Source organism: Peromyscus maniculatus, chromosome 4, assembly GCF_049852395.1.
Source record: "Peromyscus maniculatus bairdii isolate BWxNUB_F1_BW_parent chromosome 4, HU_Pman_BW_mat_3.1, whole genome shotgun sequence".
Lineage (NCBI taxonomy): Eukaryota > Metazoa > Chordata > Mammalia > Rodentia > Cricetidae > Peromyscus > Peromyscus maniculatus.
The window spans coordinates 49,607,704-49,623,027 of record NC_134855.1 but is presented as its reverse complement, the minus strand read 5'-3'; the positions used below and the strand labels follow the sequence as shown (position 1 = coordinate 49,623,027).

Sequence of the window (15,324 nt, the reverse complement as noted above, 5' to 3'; positions counted from 1 at the left end):
TTAAAAAAAATTTTTTTGAAGACTATAGGCCAGGTGGTGGTGGTGCACACCTTTAATCCCAGCACTCAGGAGACAGAGGCAGGCGGATCTCTGTGAGTTTGAGGCTACTCTGGTCTACAAAGTGAGTTCTAGGACAGCCAGGGCTACAACACAGAGAAACCCTGTCTTGAAACCTCTGCCCCCACACACACACACCCGCCAACCATAAAAAAGAACAGTAGTGGTAGCATTGACGGAATATTCTATCATTTACCTTTTGCTTTGTTCCTGTCCCACCGATAACTAGCTACAAGCCCCCAAGCCACAACCCTATTTGTGCATAAATACCCTATCTCAGTAGAGCTGTTCTAAACACTAAATGGTGTCACTCACCTCGAGAGTGATCTTCTGCTGAATATTACTTTCAAACCAAAAACACGTTGAAAACCTGCAGCAGTGCCAGCCTTTTAAAAGACGGTCCAAAAATAAAGTACGACACAGTCCGAGGACAATGGTCTTTACACTCTAATAATATTCAGATCACTGCCAAGTAACTAGCTGGGTTTATCAACTCTGGCGTGAGGGCTGTGAAGGTGGGCCCAGGAGTTACATGATCTTGTAAAGCACAGACCACAGAAACCCGGAGCTGTTTTTAATAGCCCTTCTAGATAACAAAAGAAGCATAAGCAGTTGTCATGTTTCAAAATTAGAGATCTTACATAGAAAATACAGACTTGTAAGCTTTTCTTCAAAAACAGAAAATTTCCAGTTATCCTGGTGGCATCTGCACACGTCAATGAGCAGAGGGAGCAGAGGGTGGCTGTCCCTTTGGAACTGGCACGCCCTCCTCAGATTAACAGACGGGTGGCATGCAGGTCACATCTAGACTTTCACTGATCATCACATCCGAATTGCCTCTTCTTACTGTAAAAGGGACCTGGAGCGTGTTTTACATCCAGGCCAGCTCTGTGGTCTATACTGTCTTCTTGTCTTCAGTATCTGTGTGGGCTGCTATAAATGGATATGGTAACTATGCTATAAAAGAAGCCTTGCTTTTTATAGCCTTTAATCCCAGCACTCAGGAGGTGTAGCCAGGCAGATCTCTGTGAGTTCGAGGCCAGCCTGGTCTACAGAGTGAGATCCAGGACAGGCACCAAAACTACAAAGAGAAACCCTGTCTCAAAAAAACAAAACAAAACAAAACAAAACAAACAAACAAACAAAAAAACTAAAAAAACAAAAACAAACAAACAAAAAGAAGCCTCAATATTAATCAGTTTCCTTAAAGTGGGCCAATGGCAAACTGAGCTAACCACATCAACACTTTAAATGCTATTTAAAGGGTATAAAACCTGGGCAAACACAAGTGGATCTGTGAGTTCAAGGCCAGCCTGGTCTACAGAGCAAGTTCCAGAACAGTAAGGGCTGCACAGAGAAACCCTGTCTTAAAAAAACCAAAAAGATAAAAATGAAAAAAAACAAAATGTATATACACATAAAACTTGTATTCAGAATAGGATCACACAATTACACTTACTCATAAATAGTTTTAGCATCTTCAGCACTTTTGTCCTTAAAATCAAGCAGCTCCTGAAGACTCTGGATATACCTAAAACACAAATCAGAGAGCTGAGTTTATTCATAGTATGAAATTGGCACAAAGAATATTTTTAATATTTTATAATTTTAAAATTAGAATACTTCTATAAATTATGGTTGAAGTAGGACTGCTGGGTTTTTCTTCTCTTTTTTTTTTCTTTTTCTTTCTTTTTTTGTTTGCTTGTTTTTTGAGACAGGGTAAAATGCAGGCCAGGCATACACCACCAAGCCCTGCTTCAGGTGGTATGGGGAATCAAACCTGGGCTTTGTGCATGCCGAGCAAGCACTCTATCAGCTGAGCTACAGACCGGTCCTGAACTAGGATTTCTACCCCACTAGCATCTAAACCAAGTTCTAGGTACATGGTAAAAAGCATACATCTTCAGGCTGGAGAGATGGCTCAGTGGTTAAGAACACTTTCTGCTCTTTCAGACAACGTAAGTTCAGTTCCCAGCACCCACAGAGGAGAGCCTACAACCACTGTGACACCAGTTCCAGGTGACCCAATACCCTCTCCTGTTCTCTGTGTGCATCCACACAGTGCATACAACCATGTAGACAGACAGACAGACACACACACACACACACACACACACACACAAATAACTCTTTACAAAAAAAGGGGGGAAAGTGCACACATTTTTACCATTAAAATCACAGATAAGGACCAGGTGTGGTAGCCTTTTGCACTTGGGAAGCAAATAGATCTCTGTGAGTTCAAAGCCAACCTGGTCTACATAGCAAGTTCCAGGACAGACAGATCTAAATAGTAAGACGCTGTCTCAAAAACAAAAACTAAAAAGCAGATGTTACCGAATATTTGTTTATACTGTAAAGATGTGTCTCTGCCTAAGGCGTCTTCTGATTGGTTTAACAAAGAGCTAAATGGCCAATAGCTAGGCAGAAGAGAGTAGGCGGGACTTCCAGGCAGAGAGAGAGACTGGGAGGAGGAATCTAGGCATGCGGATTCAAAGGAGACAGCGGGAGAACAGGATGTACAGTATGGAGAAAAGGCAACACTACATGGCAGCATGTAGGTCAATAGAAACGGGTTCATTTAAGTTCTAAGAGCTACTTGAAAACAAGCTAAGACCAAGCTTTCATAATTACTAAGTCTCAGTGTCCTTATTTGTGAGCTGGTGGCCCAAAGAAGAATCTGACTACAAACAGGTAAGGACTGGAGGGTGTAGTTTGGTGGTAAAGCATTTGCCCAGTATATACCCCTCAACACACACATAAGCACAGGTCAGTAGCTCAGATTTGAGTTAGGAGTTTAAGATTTACATTCTAAACCCTACAAGTTCTTTAATCTTTCATATCCCACTGCATATTAGATTATAAATACCACATCATGAGAACTGAACTGTCACTCGTAACTGTGATCATGGGTAAATGTTTGTCTTAGTCACAGCAAAATGAGGGGTACACCTTGCTCTAAGAATCTAACTTAGGTGTAAGTGTTTGTGTTTTAAAACCTTAATTGTAAATGTTTAGATCCAGTCAACAAGTACTTACCAAAAGCCTACAATCTACCATATACAAAACACAAAAGCCATTAAAATGTAAGTGTTTAATTTACCCAACAATTCAAGGTAGGAGAGCACTTATTTAAGACAAAATGAGAAAGGCCATAGGGCACCACAGAGCCAGGGCTGAAAATACCTCCACAACCATTCGGGTATGTTGACAGTGTAAATCCCGCACAATGTGCCTGGAAGCATTTCACACTGCCCCAACTTTGCGGGGATGGGACAAGGAAGGGACCTGTGACATCTGGAAATCCCTGAGCCAGCCTGACAGTGGCCTTGCTGCAGTCAAAAGCCCAGTGGTTCTCATAGCTGCCACCCTGCCGTAGCCCTGAAAGTTCTCTGTGTTGGCAAGGAAAAGTCTTGTCTTTAGGAGGTATTTAAATCTCTCCCCCTTGTGAGGCAAAACCAGATTTCAAAAAGCAGGATAAGCTAGTTTTCATGTCAGGAGTGGGAAAGGCTTCCTCAGAAGATTAAATTTTCTCCTGTGTATCCCACAATACTCTCTAAGCTACTTTTCTCACTTAACTACATGAACTAGCCAACCTCCGGGGACCAACACGAGGCAGTCATTCTTCTGCTTATTTACTATTTATTTCCTGTGTGTGTGTGTGTGTGTGTGTGTGTGTGTGTGTTTGTGTTCCTTCAGAGGCCACAAGAGCTTGACAAATCCCCAGAGCTGGAGTTACAGGCAGTTATGCATGGCCTGACCTTGGTCCTCTGGAAGAGCAGTGAACACTTTTAAGCCAGTTTCCCAGGCCCTTGTTTATCTCCTTTTGATAATGACTTATTTTTAATTATGTGTACATATGTTGGGGAATATGTGCACATGTGAGTACAGAGGTCCTCAGAGTCCAGAAGGTGTCGGATTCCTTGCAGCTGGAGTTACAAGTGATTGAGAAGCCCCCAGTGTGGGTACTGAGGAAAGAACTATAATATCTACAAATAGAAAAGTAGCATCTCCATTGATCATAATGGGGAAATGTTTTGCAGTTACTTTTTTTCCCCCACTTAATACTTGACTCTGGCCATTCATACAAACAAAAATTTTGCTTAATATTTTTCCTCCTGGCATGGCAGCTTATGATTTTAATGCCAGCACTGGGGAGGCAGAGGCAGGAGGGACCTCTGTGAGTTCAAGGTCATCCTGGTCTACATAGTGAGTTTCAGGCTAGCTAGGAATACACAGTGACCCTGACTCAAAAAAACAACAGAAATCGGCTTTTATTTGGACATGGCAGCAAACACCTGTAATCCCAGTTCCAAGGAGGTAGAGGCAAGAGAATCTCTGCAAGTTCAATGTCAGCCTGGTCTGTGCAGTGTAACTAAAGTTTTTTTGTGTCCACCCGGCTCCTGCAGCCGCTCAGACCCAAGTAAACACACAGAGGCTTATATTACTTATAAACTCTATGGCCATGGCAGGCTTCTTGCTATCTAGTTCTTACATCTTAAATTAACCCATTTCTATAAATCTATACCTTGCCACATAGCTCGTGGCTTACCAGTATCTTTACATCATGCTTCTCTCATGGCGGTGGCAGCTGGCAGCATCTCCTGACTCAGCCTTCCTGTTCCCAGAATTCTCCTCTCTGCTTATCCCACCTATACTATACTTCCTGCCTGGCTACTGCCAATCAGCGTTTTATTTATCAATCAATCAGAGCAACACATTCACAGCATACAGAAAGACATCCCCAGCACTTCCCCTCTTCTGAGAGGTGGAAACTCGAGCTGTTGGGTGCCATTTGCAGCTGGAGTTTTCTCCAGTCCCACCAGGGCCTGCAGCCTCTCAGACACAAATAAACACACAGACACTTATATTAATTAAAACTGTTTGGCCTAATGGCTCAGGCTTCTTGCTAGCTAGATCTTACACTTAAATTAACCCATAATTCTTATTTATGTTTAGCCACATGGCTTGGTGCTTTTTCTCAGCTCTGCCTTCACACCTTGCTTCCTTTGTGTCTGGCTGGCGACTCCTGACTCAGCCTTCCTCTTCCCAGAATTCTCTTCTCCGCTTGTCTCGCCTATACTATACTTCCAGCCTGGCTACTGGCCAATCAGCACTTTATTTATTAACCAATCAGAGCAACACATTCACAGCATACAGAGCAATATTCACAGCAGCACAGTGAGCTCCAGGCTGCCCAGGGCAGTGTTCCAAAATAACAACAAGGACCAAGGACCAGAAGATGGCTCAGTGGGTAAAGGCACCAGCCTAACAAAAAGTTTGATACCTGAGACCCACATGGGAAGGAGAGAACTGACTCTTGCAAGTTGCTCTCTGACCTCCACAGGAATTTGAGCACATGGGTTCATGTGTGCACTCGCGTTCACTCTCGCTCTTGTGCTCTCTCTCTGTCTGTCTCTGTCTCAGTCTCTGTCTCTCTCTCTCTCTCTCTCTCACACACACACACAGAATGTTTAAAATATAATTTAAAACAAAGTTAATAACACTTTAAAATTAACAAGTAGGCTGTGGTGATACATGCCTATAATCCTAGCACTAGGGAGATGAAGACAGGAAGACTGTCTCAAAATAAATAAAAGATTCGGACAGGTGGCCACATAAAAAAAATATATATATACCCTTAAAACTTCTATTATTAGGCTAGAGAAATGGCTTCAGTAGTCAAGAGAACTGCCTGCTCTTCCAAAGGACCTGGGTTCAGTTTTCAGCACCCACATCGCAGCTCACAACCATCTGTAATTCCAGGTCCAGGGGATCCGATGCCCTCTTCTGGCCTCCACACGCCCCATGCACACCTTTGGTGCACAGATGTACATCTAGGCAAAACACCCATACACATAAAAAAACTTAAATTTAAAAACCTTTTATTATCATTTTGGGGAAATTGTAGTACCTATATAATTACAATAACTTCTACTTATTTTTAAAAGGGAGGAAGTGTCAGTGCACACACTACATCATCACACTGAACTCACTAATACAGATGTTAATAAAAAGCAGAATAAGAGTTGTAACTTTTGTGATTTTTGTTGTTTGAAACAGGATCTCACTTAGATGAGTCTGGCCTAGAACTTGCTGTGTAACCAAGCTTGACCTTGAACTTCTGATCCTTCTGCCTCCACTTCCCAAGAGTGCTGGGAATACAACTGTGTACTACTTCCTCTGGTTTATGCAGTGATGGGGGTCGAGGCCAGGACCTAGTGCATGCCAGCAATCACTGTATCAACTACACTACATCTCCATCCTCCAGTCTTTATAATTTAGAAAAAGTTATACTTCACCAAAATAAACTCACTTTATAATAAAATACATGCAGCCCTGAATTCATGTCATCATTCTGAAGACACCATGATATAGCAACAGCAGACAAATCCAGGCTTGAAACCCAGGGCTCCCCTGCTGTCTGTGCTCACACCCAAAGGACTGTAGAGTGTCTTAGCTTCCTCACCAGTAAAAGGACTGAACCACACCTACTACGCATGGTTAAAAGAATAAAGAGAAATGTATGTAAGTATACAGCCATCAGTAAATGGTAGATACCTTTCTCTTTAGAAAATAACACTCCAGCAGAGACTGTACCATAAATCTTAAACTTAGTAACAGTATTTCTGTGAAGGCCTGATTGGTTTTCTTCAAAACCAAGGAATTTTAATCAAGTACAGTGTTGAGAAGACAAGACACACAGAGCAGAGGAGTGCCTCGATTGACTTAAGATTCTACTGAAGAGCATGTGCAGGGCAAGAGAGGTGGCCCAATAGTTAGGAACACTTGCCACTCTAGCAGAGGACTCAGACTAGGTTCCCACCACACACACAACAGGCAGCTCACAACTGTAGTTCCTGGGGATCTTGTACCCTCTTCTGGCCTGTACAGGCACCTGCACATGTGTGGTACATCTATACTTACACATTTACATAAAAAACAAAATAAAGGGCATGGTGGTACAAACCTTTAATCCCAGCACATGGGAGGAAAAAATCAAGCAGATCTTTTTTATTTTTGAGACCAGCCTGATCTACATAAAGTTCCAGACCATCCAGGACTACATAGTGGGACCCTATCTCAGATAAATATTAATCTACAACACTTGGAAAACAGAGACAAGTGGACCTCTCTGAATTTGAGGCCATCCTAGTCTACATAGAGAGTTCCAGGCCAGGCAGAGCTATATGAGACCCTGCCTCAATAAATACATACATACATACATACATACATACATACATACATACATACATACATAAAAGTGTTTTCTTTAACCTTGAACAAAGTCCACAAGTCCACTGAAACTGTAAACACAAGAAGGGACTCTTACCAACTTTGTACCAACTGTACGGACGGGGTCCTGAGAAGATTGTCTGGAAGGAGGCCTATTTCTTTCATTATATTTGCCAATCTAACAGGCAGCTCTTGTCGCAGAAACATAAATGAGGTCTTTTCACAAGCATTTACTGATCCTGAAACCAAGCACAGCGGAGAAGGCAGTAAGTAGAAGACACAAGCTTTCAGGAGCCAGGAAGCAAGGAGAAAGGGGAGGGAGTCCCTTGGCACGACCAGACGGTAGAATTTCCATAGTGCAGGAAGGGACAGGAAAGCAAAGCCAGACCCAGGCAAGGTTGAGCTAACTTGTTACAAAGTAACCCTGACTCCAGAAGGACTTTCCAATTCCTGCTATTCCAGTGGTTCGGTACAACAACGTAGGTACTTTGTTATACTTTGCACTTACTATCTATTTTAGGATTAAAATAAATTGCATGTGTCTGCTAAGGCTGGGGGCCTGAGAAGAGGTGAGAAAAGCCCATTCTATATGACTCACTGCTGCTAGCCTTTAGACATTCTGATCCCTGACTCGGGGTAAATTTTGACCCAGGTATGTCAAAATTGACTAGACACAAACACAATTCACTAGAATAGAGTCAGTGCAGACAAGGTTTTCAGGCAAAAGGAGGCAAAGCCACCAGCACCCTGTTAGCAACCACCAGGTAGAACCTACTCAATGGTCTGATTCCTGGGAAATTCACCTGCCCCCTTCTCCACTCTTGCATCCAGATGTTCGGCAGAATAGTTGATGAGCGGCCATCCCTTGGCAAACAACTTCACTTGAACTAAAGTCTTATTTCAGCGATCCCCTCACTAATTCAATCTTGCAGATGAAACCTTAGCAGAAGCTATCTTATCAACAGTAGGAGTATTGTTAAGGAAAACATCTTGCAAAAGTTTAATAGCATATCCATGAACAAGGTGAACATCACTGCACCACAGCACAGGCATTTAAAAACAAAAGCAAAAAACGGGGCCTTGTGTACTCCCTTAAAAAAGAAATACAAGAAAACCACCTGTCACTGCAAACCACAATTTTAAGATAAAGCATCCAGCCGCCACTTAATCTCTTAGGCCAGCCAACCATGTTATAACCTGACAACATGACACAGAGATAACTTTTTCTACTACAGAACTTTTGGATTCCAATGTTAGAATTTATATTAAGCATGCCCCCGTTACTCCTGATGAGAAGTCCAAGGACTCATTCTGCAGTTCCTTCTGCAATCTGTTTCACACAGACAAGATCATGCACTTTACACGTGCTTGTGGCTGACTGCTGATGAAACGAACTTGCTCACGGTGGAAACACTGCCGAGGAAAGAACTGGGCCAGTAGCAACTTGTTTCCCTGCCATCACGCCACTCTAGATCATCATCGCTGTGCTGGCACTGATCTCGCCTCTGCAGAACGCCACCCATGAAGCAGTGTGCGCTCTGGCCTTGAACCGGAGCAAGGCTCCCCGGAAGACACCGGGTCCCAAGCGCGCACCTGCGCACGTGCGCGGAAGGCTGCAGCCCGCGGGCCCCCTGCTTTGTTTTTCTCGCACACTCTGGCCTCAAGCCCCGGTTAGGTGCCTGGCCTGCCAGCGCCCGCACCCTCCGGGGAGGAAGGAAGCACCTAAGACACAGAGGAGGCGACAAGAGGGAGGAGGGGTGCGCCTGGGAGGACGGGGTCCCGTGCACAAGGCCCCGCCGCCCTCACCGAAGTCCAGGAACTGCTTCATGGAGAGCGGCGACGGCGAGAAGCGCGCGTAGAAGTCCACCTGGCCCGGAACGCCGCGCTCGGACTCCGGCCCGGAGCCCGAGGCCGAGCCGGAGGCCAGACTGCGGCTAGCACTGGGGACCGCGCAGCGCGGCCTGACGCCCCGGCCGCCTTGGAGCAGCCTCGCCAGCCTCATCCCGAGCCCCGCCGGAGGAGCCGGAGCCCCGGGCGCCAGTCTGCCACTCTGTGCCGCGGCCGGGGCGCTACGTGCGGGACGTGGCGGGCCACGGGGGCGGGGAGCTGCTGTCAGCGCCGCGGCCACCGCCCCCCTCGCTGGAGCCACGCCCCTGTGGGCGGGGCCCCGAGAGGATGGAGGCTGGAGAGGAACAAGAGGGAGCGCTGCCCAACCCCAGCCTCGCCGAAGCCACGCCTTGCTGAAGCCACGCCTCCACGTGGGCGGACCCTCGAGAGGACGGAGACGGGAGGAAAGAGGGAGCGCGAGCCACCGCCCCTCATTGAAGCCCCGCCTCCTCTGGGCGGATCCCGGGGAGGACGGAGGCGGGGAAAGGGAAACGGGGAACGCCCCTCAGCCTAGCTGGTGGGGCCGCAGAAACCATCCCGAGCAAGCCGCCAGAATCCTGGCTGGCACTCGGAAGACAGCGCTCGGTGAAGATTTTGCTAATTCCCAGGGAGCCCGCGGGTGGCTAACCGGATCTTACGATCCACCTTCCGCACCCCACCCCCCACCGCTATGGTGTACCCCCCTTCGCACGCCCACTTGCCTGTTTCCTCCTCCCTCCCTGTCCTAGCCGAAAGACGCTAGGACGTGCATGGTCGCTGCCAATGAACCTGTTCCAGAAACGTCCCTGAATCCTGTAAGCCCCACGATTTGCATGTGAAGACTCGGAGAGCTTCGAGAGCTCACCCCTGGCCAAATAGTGGTACAGGAGTTGAACTTGGGGATATGGCTCTAAAAGATATCACGACTACAGTCCTCTGAAGAGCGCATCGGCAGCCCACCTTGAAGCACTCTCTGCGAGCAGACTTGCACAGTCCTTAAAACTTCTCTCCACTCTCTGCCTTTCTGTTAATTCATTATCTTAAAGTCACAGTGTGCCTGCTCTGCCTTTTCAATGTCTAGAAATGGTGAATGTAGGATTAGAGCATATTTAATATTTAATCCCACAGAACTGCACAGTCTGCAGTTCCTCCTAAAAAAAGCACTTGTCTTCCCCACTGCTACTTCCCCATACAACACCCCAACATTTGCAGTGTCTTCGGTGCAAGAAAATTATTGTATCATGGGTGCGTGTTGTAGGAAATTGGCAGAGTTGCGGTGTCCAGGGTAAACATTAGAACGAATAGTTGTTTTCTAGAAGTACTTTGGCCTTGAAGAATCATTGCGGTAAACAGTACAGAATCTTTGTGAAAAACAGTGATTGTTTTCCATGGTTTGCAGACTTGTTTTACTGAAGGGGTGTTGCAGCCTTTGCATGACCTTGGTCCAAAAAGACACCTCGGCACACCTAAAGCTCTTGTATTATTGTGTACTGCAAACGATACACAATAAAGGACTGGGGTCATGAGGGCATGTGATGCTCTCCTTTAGTGAGACATATAGATTAGATTAGATTAGGGACTTTGGTGTAAGGAAATACTTTACCCAAAAAACAACTTTGTGTAACAATCAATAAATACACCTTTGTACGGCTGTTTGGGGGTTCTGTCCATCAGAGAGGCTGGACCTTTCTGCTGCCACATAGGCCTTAAATTTCATCTTGGTGTGCCTTTTTTCTTCAACTGACCCATGCTACACAGAACACCCCAACAGGTGTGAAGTTTATCAATTATGTAAAGTCCATGTAAGAGAGAATAACACCAACTCCATGCTGGTCATCCTTGGGTTTTGTAAAAATACATAAATAATGAATACTGGGGACATGGCTCCATTGGTAGAATGATTGTCAGTCTGCCAAAGCCCTGGGTTCCATCCCCAGCACCACAAGGAAGCAAAGAAAACCCCAAACATTGCGTTGGCCCAAGCCTGTAACCTCAGCAGTCCGCAGATGGAGGTGGGAGCCGGGGAGGTCAGACGTTTTCGGTCATCGTCCAATACAAGTCAGCTCCTGTCTCAAAACAAAGAAACTAATAGCTGCCCCCAAACAGAGAGGGGGGAGGGGAGGGGAGGGAAATTAGATGTGCGCCCTTTTGAGCGAGCTGTTACTTTGTATCCACCAAACTGTGTGGGGCACAAAGGGGAAAGGAACATTGTCCACCTGGAAACAGGTGCTTTTGACTACAGAGGACGAGAAACCGTTTTTCAAGTATCCTGATGATACAGCAGAAACTGTGGTCCCCTCTTGGGGTTCAGAGTCTTGTTTATAAAAGAATAGACTAAAGTGGAAGGTCAAAGATAATTTTATTAGAGTTTAAAAGAAAAAACTCCAGGGCAGACAAAGTGTCCATCTCAGCAGTGGCCTGGAGGAGGAGGAGGAGGATGGAGAAGAGGAAGAAAAAAAGCCATGCTGTTGGCTTACCAGAATGGAAGTCAACGGGGTGGCAGCAGTCAACCACATGGTGGGAAAGAGGACCTTAGAGAAAAGAGAAAAGAAGCCCCAAATATCAGGAAAAGCATGCTTAGGTTCCTTCTGGCCAGCATCACAGAGGGAGGGAGGGGAAAGTTAAAAGCTGTGCCTTTCTGACTCTAGCCTCAGAAAGGTGGGCAGACCCAGCAGACCCTCATGGTGATCTGTAGGGACTGTGCTGGGGGAGGAGGAATTCTGGGAAGGAAGAGTACAGTATCTCACTAAAGGAAAAATCATTACCTCTATGTCTTTAGCATAGCTTAACGTGAGTCTGCTTTCCTAGGAGTCCTTGGCCGGGGGAATGACCCTGTCCAACTGAACTGTTAGATCTCCATCCAGGCCAGAGGTTCTATTCCTTTGGTCAGATGGATTTTTTTTCTTAATGGGCTTTTAGTTTTACTCTAACATTAAGTGCTTTATTGGAACAGACCCTGTAAAGAAAGACAGAGGAACAAGAAGAAGACATTTATTTCATACAGTAGTGGTGTATAGCCAGGGAATGATAATTCTCAAAAAGGGGCCTTGAATTCCAGCATATACATCTTCAGCCCAGTACAGTGAACTGATTGTTTAGAGAAGTGACTGGTCATTAAATGAAAATGTCCTTTACAAAAGGACCTGTTTTTATAGCCACTCCTCTGTCTACTCCTTTTTTTTTTCCAAGTTGCCTGTAGCTCAAAATAATATATTTGCCAAAGGGGATGTATTTGGGGCAGAATATTCCGGTACCCTTCAACACCATAACTTCAAATAAGAGAGGCTGTTATATGAAAAGATTAGGTTTGTTCTGGGTGACCCCGAAAGCAGTTGGAAACTATGGAGTAACAGATCTGATTCAACATGGAAGGCTATTGTTGGTTACAGTCATGTCACTGAGATGAGCACCATAGAGGAGGGGCTTTCCTCAGTGACCTTTAGGTAAGAGTCTAGAAAACAGCCCTAGAAGGATGGCCTGTGACAGACGAGTCTTTCTCTGTCTCACCGGCCAGCTCCCAAATAATGGCTCAGAGCATTATTAATTACGAAAGCTTGGCTTTAGGTTAGGCTTATTTCTAACTAGCTCTTATAACTTAACTCATTTCTATTCATCTATGTGCAGCTACGTAGCTCGTGGCTGTGACCTCTCCTCCTGCATGTCCTGCTTGTTCTGCATCTCCTGAGCACTTCAATTCCTCCTCCTCCTCTTCCTTTCATTCCCTGGAAGTCTCACCTATTCCTCCTGCCTAGCTATTGGCCGTTCAGCTTTTTATTACACAATCACAGCAATATATCTTCACGAATTGTACAAATATCCCGCAACAATGGCCCAGGGAGGCTGTGGGCAAACAGTGTGGTGTTAAGAAAAGAGCCTGGGTCTGGCTTAATGTTTTGACTGTGCTGTACTGGCTATATGTGAGACTCAACCTAGTTACCTAGGAAAGGTACAACATATGCCTTCCTAAGTTACTGTAGCATAAATAGTATACCTATACATGTTAACACGACACCCAGGCCTTACAAATAGCTGATAAATGGCATCTCATTATTAGGATTTTATGAGAACCATTCACATATATAGCATGCTTGCTGTAGACTTTTCCAGGGGCTTAGGAGAAAACAATTTAAAGTTGAATATTAAACATCATTCAGATGGCCTCCTATCTGTTTCTTTATCTTTTTTTCTTCTTTAGATTATTTTATTTTACTATGTTTGGGTGTTTTGCCTGTATCTATGAATGTGTACCATGTGTGTGCTGTGGATGTCAGATGAAGGCATCAATACCCTGGAACTGAAATTCTGGATCATTATGAGACTCCATGTGGGTACTGAGACAAAACCCAGGTCTTCTACAAGGGCAACAAGTGCTCTTAGCCATCAATCCATCTCTCCAACTCCTCTCTTATCCATTTCTATTCATTTTTGTTTTTGTTTTCTTTTTGAGACAGAGTTTCTCTGTGTAGCTTTGGAACCTGTCCTGGAACTTACTCTGTAATCCAGGCTGGCCTCGAACTCACAGAGATCCACCTGCCACTGCCCTGCGCCAGCCCCGCCTCCCCCCAGTGCTGGGATGAAAGGCATGCGCCACCACCGCTAATTTTTTCTTTTTAAGACAGGATCTCACTGTATAGCTATGGCTGGCCTAGAACTCACTATGCAGCCCACACTGACCTCAAATTCACAGAGCTCTACCTGCTTCTGCCTCCCAAGTGCTGGTACTAAAGGTATGTGTCACCATGGCTGGCCATTTCTGCTACACTAACTCTAACCTCTCCCGCTGCCTTCTTTCATCTTCTTCCTCTTCTTCTTTCTAGGTCATTCCCTGAGCTCCAGATTCTTCTACTAGATCGAGCACAGCAGCATTCAGTTCCCTCGACCTGTCAACAGCAATGTGACATGGGCTGGAGACTGGACTCCCTGTGTATTGCCTGCCATAGCAGCCGAAGAGTTCTCCTCGGAGAACTCCAGTGACGTGGGGATTCTTGATTTTGCTGCAGAAAAAGGATTTCAGGAGAGGCCGGAACGAAGCAGAGTTTGAAGTTTATTAGGAAGAAAGTTTAACACAGCCTTGAGGTTTATTAGAGAGATGTTCCGGGAATGGATAAGACACATGGAGGTGCGGGCATGGCCTTCTCAGGAGAGAGTCCTGCTTCTGTGTCTTGGCAGTAACCAATTATAGGATTTGGTGGCTCTTAAATTATATCTCTAAGAGTTTCTGAGAAATATCTCTCTCTCTCTCTCTCTCTCTCTCTCTCTCTCTCTCTCTCTCTCTCTCTCTCTCTCTCTCGATGAATCAGTGGGTGAGCATCTTCAACCACACTCCAGGATAAAGGGCCCCTTCCTTTTCATGTCCCTTTACTTTTCTGTATCTTTCTTTCCTGCTTCAAACCCACTTCATCTCTGCTGCTGTTATCTGAGCACATCAAGATGCCTAAATGACGGTGACCTGTGTGGGAGCACAATGGAACGGCAGAAACAAGGTTATCCCAGAAAACAGTCATCTTCGTTGTTGTTTGTTTTATGTTTGTGATTATGTCTGTGCATGTTCATGTGTGTGTATGTGTGTGTGCACGTGTGTGTGCACACGTGTGCACACGCCTGTGGAATGCAGAGGTCAGCCTCAGGTGTCGTTTTCTATTGCTCCCCACCTTATTTTTTGAGACATGGTCTCACACCAAACTTGGAGCTCACCAATATGGCTAGACTAGCTGACCAGCAAACCCCAATAATCCTGTCTCTGATCCCCAGAGCTGGAATTAACAGGCCACTTAGCTGTAAACATTTTTTAATGTGGGTTCTGGGGACCTGAACTCAGATCCTAATGCTTAGATGGCTCACACTTTGCCAACTGAGACATCTCCTCAGGCCCAATTAGCAGCTTGGGGGTTTTATTATTATTCTTATGCTTGGGGGTATATTATGATCATGACGCTGCTGCTGCTTGGGGTATTATTATTATTATTATTATTATTATTATTATTATTATGCTTGGGGTGTTATTATTACTTTAATGATTGATTGTAGTATGTGCGCCCTTGGGGAGAGGGTCCAGAGGGTGGTTGCAGGGGTGTCCAGGGAGGGTGCCGTGGCACATTTGTGGAAAGACAACTTACAGGGACTACTTCTTCTAGTGTAGGAGTTCCAAAGCTCAAACTCAGGTCACCA

General features: G+C 45.3%; 1 protein-coding gene across 3 annotated transcripts in view; it reads right to left on the bottom strand.

Annotated features, from left to right (window-relative positions):
• Pdk1 (pyruvate dehydrogenase kinase 1) overlaps positions 1-9,426 on the bottom strand; it is a 34,063-nt gene extending 24,637 nt beyond the window's left edge. Inside the window, exons 1-3 of one of the 3 annotated variants that reach the window (XM_006972424.4) lie at positions 9,097-9,426; positions 7,388-7,529; positions 1,517-1,588 (exon numbers count right to left, since the gene is read on the bottom strand). In XM_006972424.4, coding sequence (XP_006972486.1) covers positions 1,517-1,588; positions 7,388-7,529; positions 9,097-9,292 — 410 coding nt within the window. In that variant the 5' untranslated portion in view covers positions 9,293-9,426. The remainder of the gene's footprint in view (positions 1-1,516; positions 1,589-7,387; positions 7,530-9,096) is intronic. The other 2 variants (XM_015987965.3, XM_042275456.2) reach the window with 2 other exon arrangements.
• Between the last annotated feature and the right edge of the window lie 5,898 nt (positions 9,427-15,324).